We start from the raw sequence: 12,195 nt of genomic DNA on the forward strand, positions 1-12,195 counted from the left end.
AATGACTCTTAAACTCTTAAACGGTCCGTGAAAAAAAATGTTTTTTTTCCAGCAGATGTCTTAGTTACAACATGATCATTTGACACCAGCCACCTGGACAGCTGATCTTACAGTCAGTTTGCAAAACCAAAAAATTTCTACACTAACCATCAGAAACAGTCTCAGTAAAGGTCATCTGCACACTCGTTGTCCTCACCGATTTCTTGACCTGGCAGCAGCATAACCGACTTTAGTGGGCTTTAGTTTACACTGTACTAGACAAAGGCAGACAGCTTGTATGGAGTTGGGTGAGCTAGTGGTTTGCTAATACCAACATTGAGAGTGCCCTATGGTGGTGATAGGGTTACGGTATGGGCTGGCATAAGCTATAGACAAAGAACAAAGGTGCATTTCACTGATGGCAGTTTGAATGTACAGAGATACTGTGACAAGATCCTGATGCCTTGTTTCCAGTGACGTATGTGTACGGAGATGATTCAACTGGAAGTCTATCCATTCTTATGGGAGTCCCCGTGATATCCTATGTGCCTGCGAAAGTCCTCCCCTCTGTAATATTTCAGTCTGGAATTTGCCTTGAGTACGTTCAAAAAATTAAATTTTTTCCCCCCTTTTATTGGTGAAGCAGGGTGACAAGAACAAAACAAAACAACAGAACAAAAAACAGTAACATAGGACATAACAAGTAGACATGAAGTGAGCAGACATTCAAACGATACACACACAAACAACAAAAAACAGATATGAAGGTTTATATTTTCATACAGTAAGAGTCCAAGTAGAAATTAGGTTGTCGTAAGCATGGGGCATGTTTCAATATTTGAATGAGGGGCAGATGTCCATGTTTAGTGAATTACACAGGGTAGGGTGTGGCGTGTATGATGGGGAGAATGAGATAAGTAAATAAATAAAAAACAAACAAACAAAATAAATAAATTGTTAGGCATTGGAGTTGTGATAATATGATAAGTATATTAGTAGTATGTAAATTTACGTTACAGTAAGAGATTGCACTTTGTGCATTGGAAGAGCTTATTTTAACAGAAGATGTCTGTTTTGTATAGCTACCTCTGTACAGGGTTCCTACACAAGTATGGAAAGTATGGAAAAGTATGGAAATAAATTTGATCAATTTCCAGGTATTAAAAAGTATGGAAAATGAAAAATAAAGTATGGAAAAATATTTATGTTTCCAGAGTATTATCACTGTTCTAAAATATTGTTTTCTAAAATAGAAAATTAGGTATTTCCAAAAATAATTTAATCAATCCGGATCGTGTTTTATGCCGGGCCAAGCACAGTTTGTGTGAGAGCAAATGTCTCAGAAAACATCCCGCCCCTTTTACCTGATTGACAAGTGGTATGTCCAGTCCGCTGCCCCATGACCCTCCTCCAGCCCTCCAGGTATCAAGTTTCACTCCAACACTGCACCTTCGACAAGAAGACAAGTTTCACGTGGTTCACAATGGGTAGATGCAAGTTTTTGGATGGAGTGTTTGATAATAGCATATATACCTGAGTTTTTATTTGCATGCCATTATGGTACTTGGCTACAATCGCCTATTAAGAATAATTAAATATGATACACTGATATATTTACTCAGATGTCACATATTCTCTGAAAACAAAAACAAAAACAAAAACGCTGAGAAGTCTGGAAATTAGGGTATGGAAAAGTATGGAATTTTGAAATTCCAAATGTGTAGGAACCCTGTCTGTAAAACAGGAAGCACACATTTTACTGTGGCGATGAGGGTTGGAGCCAGACCAGGAAATTGGAGAGGCGAGTGAGGGGCCCCCCCACCCAGCCCCCAGCAGCATGATCGGGGGCCCCAGCTAGAGAAACAGGCAGGGCAGGCCAGCGAGGGAGCGATTGTTAAAGCGACCAGTATGGGTTGTTCATATTTCAGTGCCGGTTCAACTGATGTAAGGTCCCCCAGCAGACAAACAGGGGAGACTGGAATGCTACGACCTATGATTCAAGATAATGTATATGTGAAGTTTGTCCAGAATGATTGGATGGGTGGGCAGAGCCAGATGGCATGAAGGTAATTATCTGTAGTGTTTAATGTGCAGTGTGTACATTTATCATAATCTTTGAGTCCCATTGTGTGTAATTTATATTGTGTGAGGTGCACTCTATGCAGAATTTTATATTGGATAAGTTGCAGTTTGGGGTTATTTGACATTGAGAAAGTATTATTGCAGATGTGCGTCCAGGAGTTGGTGTTTATGGTCACTGTTCAATCTTTTTCCCAGTCTTGGACTGGTCGTGGGAGGATGGTATCTGTTTTAATTAAAAGTTTGTACAATTTTGCGAATATTTTTTTCTGAGAGGTTATGCATTTGATTTGATAGAACAGTGGTGGTGAGTCCAGGCTATTGTTTGATATGTTGATTTTACTTTTTAAGCAGTGTTTCAGTTGTGAGTATTGTAAAAAGGTGTTTTTGGGGGTATGAGTGTGCCATGATCAAATAAATGTTCTAAATGTTTAATGCCTGCTTTTTTCCATGAATTGAATGAAAGGGTTATGCCAGATTGGTGTAAATTTATTTGAGATTATGGGGTGTCCGGTGATTTGGTTGCATTTCCACCAAGCTGTCAGAGTCACTGCTATAAATGGATTTTTGAAACAGTTATGATGTTTGATCGATTGGGTAAGGAATGGGAGATCTGATAATGATAAATCTTGACAGTCGTTTTGTTCTATATCCAGCCAGGGGTGTTGTGTATAATAATTTTTTTTTGCAACCATATGGGTATGTACTGAAGATGATTTGTGATTTGTGTTAAACTAGTGTGATGGAGGATGGACTGGAGTCATAGAAAAAAGCTAGTTTATTTTGGGCAGTATGGTCATTTTTATTACTGCTATTCTTCTGATTAATGAGATTGGCAAGTTGTTCCAGCAAGCAAGGTCTTCTTCAATGCTTTTTTGTAATGGTATGTAGTTTAGAGAGAATAGCTCTGACAGCTTGGTGGAAACATTGATACCAAGGTATTTAATGTTGCCTGTTTTTATTATCAGGGAGGGTTTTTTAGATGCAGCATTCCAGTCCCTTTCACATAGTGGGAGAATTTTAGATTTTGACCAATTTATGGAGTAGTCAGAAATCTTTGAGAATGTGGAAACGAGATTGAAGACTTCCGGGAGGGTTGTTGTTGTGTTTGTTAAGTACAGCAGGATATCGTCTGCATATAAACTAATCTTGTGGCGAAAGTGATTTGTTTGTATACCAGTAATGTAAGTATTTTGACGAGTGGCGGCTGCAAGAGGTTCAATGAGTATTGTGAACAGTAATGGAGAGAGCAGACATCCTTGTCTTGTGTCCCATTGTAGTAAAAAGTGTTGAGAGATGATATTGTTGGTTTTAACTGAAGCGGACGGAGAATTACAAAAGTTTTGATCCAGTGAGTGAACGACTCCCCAAAACCAAACTTCTCAATGGTGGTAAAAATAAATGTCCAGTTGAGTTTGTCAAAGGCCTTTTCTGCATCCAATGATGTGATTATGGTTCTGAGTTGGTTTCTCTGGGATAGACTAAGGAGGTTGAATAAACAATGCATATTGGTGGATGAGTGCCTGCCTTTTATGAATCCTGTTTGGTCTGGATGAATTATTGTGGGTATGACTGTTTCTGATCTGTTGGCTAATGCTTTGTTTAACCTTTTTAAGTCACAGTTTGAGCAGAATCGAGATAAGACCTGAGTTCATGTGTGTGGGTATGGTTCCTGATGATCTGATTTCATTGACCATTCTCTTAAAAAAGGGGAGATATTAGTTGCCAGTGGTGTTTATAAAATTCTATTGGATAGCCGTCTGAACTGGGTGATTTGAGTTCTTCTAAGTTTAAGGGTCGGTCTGATATGGTTGCTTGTTCTTCTGTTATTTTTGGTAGTTCAGTATTGTTGAGAAAGGAGTGGATGTCAGAGATATTTGTTACATTGTCTGAGCGGTAGAGGGTTTGATAGTAATTACAAAATATTGTTTATTTCTTTTGGGTTGTATATTAAATTTCTGAGTGTCTTGAATTGTTGTGATAAGAGATTTTTCTTTGTTTCTTTTCAGTTATTTTTCATTATGTTCAAAATAATTCAGTCTTGTTCTTTGCATGAGAAATTGGGTCTGTTGATGTATTATGTTATCCAGCTGTATTTTAACTTTCTGTATTTCATTTTGAGTATGTTCAGTGGGGTTGCAGAATTGTTGAGAGTGAAGATGTTTCAGTTTATGCTTCAGTTGTTGTTGATTTCTTGTTTCTTTTTGTTCTTGTGGGTAGAGTATGAGATGATGTGTCCGCTGATGACTGCTTTTGCTGTTTCTCAAAGTACAGATGGAGATATTTCTGGGGAGTCGTTCAGTTCTATAAAGGACGTCCACTCTCTCTTGAGAAGGTTATTGAAATCTGTGTCTGCTAGGAGTCAAGTGTTGAACCGCCACCTACTTGATGGGATTTGTGTGGATTCTTGCACTATGTCAAAGCTGACTGGGCCATGGTCTGAGATGATTATTGGGTGAACTTCTGAGTTGTTAATTTGAGGTATGATAGAATTACTTACAAGAAAGTAGGGAATGCGAGAGTAACTTTTGTGAGGGGGTGAGTAGTATGTGTATTCTTTATGAAGTGGGTTTTTGGTTCGCCAACAAACACTAAGTCCGAGGTCTTCCATGTATTTTTTAATAATATCAGAAGACTGCCATGTTCTGTGAGTGCTTCCAGGGTTTGATCTGTCAAGATTTGGAATGAGGATTGTATTAAAATCCCCCCCTACTATGATTGCTGAGTCGGAAAAATTATTGAGATGATTGAAAAAAATGTGGGTCGTCTTCATTGGGTCCGTAAATATTTGCAACTGTTATTTGAACATTTCTGATGTGTACTTTAATGATAACAAAGTGGCCGTCTAGGTGTGATTGTAGTTTCATTGTGATATGGGGTATGATTTGGTCTACCCATTTGGTCTTATGTTTTATATGTTCTGATGCTGTAAGATGTGTTTCCTGTAGTAGGCAGAAACTGGGTTTCATTTTAGCCAGGTGATTAAGAACTTTGGTGCGTTTTGCCGGTGACCCAATGCCCCGTATGTTCCAGCTGATGAATTTTAAGGATGACGTTAAAAATGATATGGTTTATTAATAATTAAATCTCTGCCAGTCCCCTCCTTTGATTTCTGTAAAATTGTCTCATATGTATGCAGGTTATAGGGGTTTGTACATACATGTGCCCAATAAGTTTATTGATTCTACAATTGAACTTTTCATGCTGTCGCCAATGATGCACTGCTGAAATTCCGAATTGCGGCCAAAACGGCCCTTCCAGTGTTTTCATCTGAATCGCCGAACACATTGGCAAGCAAGGAGAGCACGGAGGAAGTGACATACAGTGGAGTGTACCTATAAATTCCGCAACCTCCGTGTTAGCAGATGGGACACTAAAAACTCAAAGTACATGTCTGGTAAGAAATTTCCCCGAACATGGTTTCTGTCATTTTAGGTAGTTCTTATCACGCTGATGTATGGTCAAATGTTCATTTTCTCCGATTAGTTTGGTTTTAATTCGTTATTTGATGCTATAAACACAATCTGACCCCGGCTTTTATTTTGGTACATCTGCTGACCGGCAGTGTGCATTTGCATATTAGCTAAATATTTAGTTTCACCAAGCACATTTAGATTTAACATTTAGATTTAGATATACAATTAAGATTTAGATTTAACATTTAGATTTAGATTTAACATTTAGATTTAATGTTCAACATTTAGATTTAATTTTTAACATTTAGATGTAGATTTAACATTTAATATTTAGATTAAACTGCAACATTATATTGAACATATTTCATATGTTGCTGTAAATGTGGTAAAAAGTGACTTTAAAAAATTCACACCACTTTTTTAAATGTTCTTTGAAGCTAAATGTGACAAAATGTTGCTGTTAATTTCACTGTGAGCCACTTTACAAATTGCACCCCATACTGGGTTACGACTATCAATCAGTCAGTCAAGCAATCAATCAATCAACCAATCATCCCTCTGTCCTTAGGACCCTCACAGCGGATAAGGAAAAACTCCCCCCAAAAAAACCCTTCAACGGGGGGAAAAAATGGTAGAAACCTCAGGAAGAGCAACTGAGGAGGGATCCCTCTTCCAGGACGGACAGATGTGCAACAGATGTTGTACAGAACAGATCAACATAATAAATTAACAGTAATCCGTATGACACAATGAGACAGAGAGAGAGAGTGAGAGAGATGGTAATGACAGTAGCTTACAACAACATTAATGAACGTAATAATATTGCAATAAGATGCAGTAACAGGACATGAGTGTTAGCAAAAGGGAGAGAGAGAGAGAGAGAAGGAGAGAAGGTGCCCGGTGTATTATAGGGGGGTCCTCCGGCAGACTAGGCCTAAGTCAGCCTAACTAGGGGCTGGTACAGGGCAAGCCTGAGCCAGCCCTAACTATAAGCTTTATCAAAGAGGAAAGTCTTAAGTCTAGTCTTAAATGTGGAGATGGTGTCTGCCTCCCGGACTGTAACAGGAAGATGATTCCACAGGATAGGAGCCTGATAGCTGAAGGCTGTGGCTCCTGTTCTACTTTTGGAGACTTTAGGGACCACGAGTAAACCTGCGTTCTCAGAGCGCAGTATTCTGGTGGGATAATATGGCACTATGAGCTCTCTAAGATATGACGGAGCCTGACCATTTAGAGCTTTATAAGTTAGGAGTAGGATTTTAAATTCAATTCTGGATTTTACAGGGAGCCAGTGCAGAGAAGCTAAAACAGGAGAAATGTGTTCTCGCCTTTCTGTCAGTACATGTGCTGCTGCATTCTGAATTAGCTGGAGAGTTTCGAAAGACTTATTAGAGCTACCTGATAATGGACCAATTTTTCTGCATCTTTTCAGGTCAGGATAGGCCAAATTTTCACAATATTACACAGATGAAAAAACGCAGTCCATTAAGTTTGTTTTAAATGGGAGTTAAAAGACAAATCTTGATCAAATATTACTCTGAGGTTTCTTACGGTAGTGCTAGAGGCCAGAGCAATGCCATCCAGAGAAACTATGTCATCAGATAAAGAGTCTCTGAGTTGTTTGGGGCCAAGAACAATAACTTCAGTTTTGTCTGAATTTAGTATCAGGCAATTGGTGCTCATCCAGGTTTTTATGTCTTTAACTCAATTTTCAAGTTTAGTTAGTTGATTAGTTTCTTCTGGCTTCATCAATAAATACAATTGTGTATCATCCACATAGCAATGGAAACTATTATGATACTGGAAACACAAATTGTTCGGTGTGTGTTGAAAAATAAGTAACACCCTAAAAATTTTAAATCTTATTTACTTCTCCTTTTAGATTTACTACATGTAAGGTCATGTGACATCATTGTGGTATACAAAGCAAAATAATAAAAGGCATTTTTTTCCCTTGCTTGCGGTTTATAGGACTGCATATGTACATTCATTCCGTAACCGCTCTCTGGGGGGCTGGGGCCTATCCCAGCTGACACTGGACAAGAGGCGGGGTACACCCTGGACAGGTCACCAGACTATCACAGGGCTGCATTTATACAAATATTTAAAAATTAAGAGCATGTGTCCACATAGTGTTTATTTCTTTGGCAGAAAAGCAGTGGCAGAGTCCTCGGGAGCACTTCATCCCAGCACTTCATAAAAAAAGTGCTCCCAGCACTTCTTTAAATGATGCATTATTCATAGGTTTTGTTTCTACGACAACACAACCCAGTCCTACTCCAAAGTCACAGAATACCGGCACTTGGGCAGTTACTTCCGGCATCAGACACTGACGACAAGAGCCGTCCTTTCACATCGGCATGGTAGTTAAAGGGGTGGAAGTCTGAATGGGGCAGGTGGGAGGGGTGCTGGATAGGTCCAACAACAGGGAGGCCAGTGTTTGCTTCCCATAAGATTGTAAAGCCAAACCCTGTTGTTTTTTTCTAAACCCAACCACTTACTTTTGTTGCCTAAACTCATATGTGTTAGCTCAATGTAACCATGTGTGTTTTTGTTGAAAGAAAAAAGTCAATTCACAGTGTTGTACCAATGTAGTGCACTTTAAAGAGACTATATGCCAACTGTAAATTTACTGTGAAAACAGAAGTATAATTTGAAAACAGACAATGCATATAAAAGGCTGAAGTTGGCATAGCGTCCCAGAACGTTAACATCCAACGTACCCAGGGTACCTTGCACGTCATATCTCGACGTGGAAAGTCCATGACCAAACGTCAATATGTGAAGAGGTGGGAGTGAGAATGCGTTGGACAACGATGTCTTGACATTAATGTTAGCTAGGTAGCTGATGTAATGCTGCTTTAACAGAGGTTTGACTACACAGTTAGCAACGAGCATACAACATTACAGTGATAAAAGTACAACACTTACCAGCAACATAAAGTGTCTGACAGATCTGCTCCCACAGATGGGCTTTTCTGTTCTTTGTTGTGATCATTTCTGACTGACGTCATACGGATAAGGATAGAGTGTAGCTAAAGGACCGGCAGTGATGAAACCTTTGCCTTAAATTAAAAAGATGCTGGTGTTTAAAAAAAAAAAGGTGCTATTGGATTTTCCAAGGTAACAGCAATAGGAAAACTGTAAAATGTAAAAAAAATAAATAAAAATATTCCCCATATGCTATGAAATGATATAGTCCATTTGCGCACCAATAGCACTGATGTGAATACAAAAACTCATAAGTCATTTTCTCTCCCACAGTTACTGTTGATATTTCAGAGGCAGTGATCACCCTTTCTTTATTTACTACATCATTGACTCAAACCATTTATTAAAAATCCAATAACCAAACCTTTTTCACTTCTTCATTTCTACCACTCTCTATAAAGTGCAACTTCAACTTTCTGGATCGCCAACCCCAGTAACAACCTCATCAACTGTGCTGCTGCAGGCTCAGAGGTGAGTTTCTAACTCTGACTTCTCACCTCTCTCTTCCTTTTCTGCCTCCTCCCCTCCTCTCTCTCCAGTTGGAGGTCTGTCTCATTACAGTGTTGCCAGGGCAGATTAATGGTTGTGTACTTCTATTAACTTCAGAATAAAGCAGACAACAGACACAGCCACTGCCGCACTTTCACTATGACACAGTGCCAATTATAATTGTACTTATGGGATTTTACAAGGATTCATCAGGTGGAACAGAGTCTCATTTATCCTCACCAATGTAATAATCATTCTTATTTGCATACCTGCAAAGAACAACGCGAAAATAGACAGGCTGACACAAAGAATGGCAAGGCTGGGGCTGTAGTTATGTGTGTGCTTGTGCTTATGTATAAACAAAAATCCAATGAAAAGATATGAAAATATTCATTTGCACAGATTCTTAAAAATTATTCATGGCCTCTTTTATATGTACATATATATATATATATATATATATATATATATATATATATATGTATATGTTTGTGTGTGATCCCTCAGGAAACAGGTTTCTGGTTCATCTTCCACCATGTGCCCACTGGTCCCTCAGAGGGGCTGTATTCCCCTGGACGTACTGAGCACACACCTATGGGCCAATTCACCAACAACAGAGCCCATTCCAACTACAGGGTGAGTCTGAGAACATACTTACTTTTTCCATGGCATTCTATAAGTCAGTTTATCAGTGACCTACAAATGTTCATTAATGGTTTATTAGTATTGTTTTTACAAGGTTTTACCAAGGCTGAAACCCAGCAGCTAATGCAGCAGTTTCATAAGTTTGAAACTAATTACTTCCAGTTTTTGTTTTCAAGAAATATACTTCATCTGCATTCATTTTGAATATTAAAGACATAACATCAGTAAGAACTATGTAGGATGTGATCTGCTAAGGGACAAAGACAGGACAAGCAATAGATGAATAGTGAGAATAACAAAATCAAGGCCAGACAAAGAAATAGAAGAAGGTCGGCCAAAAGAGACAGATTAAACTGTGAGGACAGAGTTTGGAGGCGCCTGTGGCATCAAGCACAGCACAGCACAGCGCCACTCAAGCAGAGAGAGATATATGAGGTGCTGGTGGACAGGAAGTATCATTGTTATCGCCCTCCCTTCTCTGCACTCAACAGTGAGTTCTTTTCCCTACCATCCCACTTCACTTCTAATTTGGATCATCTTAATGGGAGCATAACTCATGTCAGGCTGCCAGGATATTTGGGTGAGAAGACACTGTGTTAGAGCAGCAACACAGCGGTTGTGTCTGTGTTTTGAAGTAGCAAACTGGCCCAGGATGGTTTTTATCATTAAGACTATCTGTACTTTTTGTCTAGAAAATTTTTATAGTATCGTTCTTTAAGCCCAGTTCAGACCAATGATTCGAGACAAGACAAAAGTGTTTAAGTACGTTTTAATAAAAAGTTGCAGCGGTATGAACTGGCCGGTCTGAACTCGACTGAAGCCGGCTGATGATGCCACCTGCAACTCAGCTGGTCAAATCGCCGGTGTCTGGTTTTAGAATGTAAAGCATGTCACCTGTTTCTACAGCCAGTTTGTAGTGAAGTCAACTGGTCAAGTCAAGATGACCACAGATGGTGTGTTCACTTGCTGCAGCAGGTGCTCCGTCTTCATTTTATTTTTATTTAAAAGGGACAATGTACAGCTCAAACATAAATGTCACCATTTGATGCACCGTACCAGATTATAGCTACAAGCTAATTCGCATCTGTAGTCCCTGTAATGCATATGTTGTGAGTTTGTAAACTGATGTTTTGATATAGTTTTGCTGTTGTTAAATGTGGTCCCCGATCAATCAGTAAAGCAAATTGTTTACTGTTTTCTGTGGAGGAATTCCAGAAAATTCTGAAATTCAAGGTAAAATGGCATGACTAACTGATATATGCATGGTCATTTTATGGTTAGTATAGTAATAGTAAAGTATTCCTCTAAAGTAGGGATGCACGATAGTATCAGCATGACATCGGTATCTGCCAATATTGGATTGAAAATGAGTTATGATAATCTGCCAACATGCTTTTCCTTATTTTGCCCAATGAATGAATATTACATACACTGAAAAGCATTCTATTTCATGTCTCCATCGGCTGTTGGGGCATCACGAGAAGAGCATAATATGATGTTAATACCACTACAGAAGACACTTGATGATCACTAAAATTAGGTGGGAAAAAAAGTGTATCGGCCAATGTGTTGTTATATATCAGCATATTAAATATTAGCAAAATATCCAATATTCCAATATCCCTACTTTAAAGTCAGTGATGTATCCCAGTTACCTCTAAATGTGCTGTGTTACCCTAACTTAAATAATATGAAGCAATATTTCTGATATTCAAATGGTCACATGTAATGTGGAAAGGTTGCTATTGTCAAACCTACTCAGAATCATATCCAAGTCTGCAGTTCTTTGCAGCCTTAAGTGCCTTTTAGCTTAATCTAATAGTTATCCAGCTTGCACATTGCCTAATGACTCTCACCTACCCCTTTTACTAAATAAAACCCACATGACATATGACATATATCAACTAAGTAAGTTGGTTCGAAACTCCATCTCTTGCTGTCTTTTTATCTTTTTGCAGTTACTAACAAAATCTACACCTGCTTCTGACTGCTCATAGTGCTTGTGTAAACAAGGATTGCACACAAATATGGCTTGTCAGTATTAAAAATTACAATTTTAATGTTTTTGTGCTCCTTTATGCTCACAATATGTAGATGCCTTTGAAACTTGTAAGTTAAACATGACAGATGATTAGAGCTTAGATTCTCTGCCCAAGCCCGGCCCGGAGATAAGTGGGAGGGACAGCGGCTTTCCGTGCCTCCAAAAAATATGCCCTATTAATTCAGTGTTTACCCAAAACGCTCAATACATGGACATACAATGACAAATTGTCATTAACTTATTACGTTATAAAAAACGATGCATTTTTTGGGCCAGATCTAAGCTCTACAGAGGATTAGAAATTTATCACATTTAGCCAAATAAGTTGGCAGTTAGCAGATTTTAGCTTCAGATTAGGTTTCTTAAAAATGTAAATAGGTTATCTAAATTGACATAATACATGTGTTTTCTACATTTCTGGCATCCCGTTCCTACTTCCACACCTCCCATGCATCATCTTACCTTCTGGGTTTGCTGTTGACTGCTCCAGTGGAGGCATGTTGCTGTCTCCCCTGACAGAAAGGTCTCAGCAGACAGCTGTGACTGGGAAGAGCC

At 38.7% G+C, this 12,195-nt stretch overlaps 1 protein-coding gene across 2 annotated transcripts in view; it reads left to right on the forward strand.

The window, feature by feature from the left end:
• The window catches only part of LOC125904965 (cell migration-inducing and hyaluronan-binding protein-like), a 430,780-nt gene that overhangs the window by 351,815 nt on the left and 66,770 nt on the right, over window positions 1–12,195 (forward strand). For both annotated transcript variants that reach the window (XM_049602687.1, XM_049602695.1), the window contains 2 exons: window positions 8,867–8,936; window positions 9,462–9,590. In XM_049602687.1, the coding sequence (XP_049458644.1) occupies window positions 8,867–8,936; window positions 9,462–9,590 (199 nt within the window). The remainder of the gene's footprint in view (window positions 1–8,866; window positions 8,937–9,461; window positions 9,591–12,195) is intronic.

The sequence above is a fragment of the Epinephelus fuscoguttatus genome, linkage group LG2 (assembly GCF_011397635.1).
Source record: "Epinephelus fuscoguttatus linkage group LG2, E.fuscoguttatus.final_Chr_v1".
NCBI classification, from domain to species: domain Eukaryota; kingdom Metazoa; phylum Chordata; class Actinopteri; order Perciformes; family Serranidae; genus Epinephelus; species Epinephelus fuscoguttatus.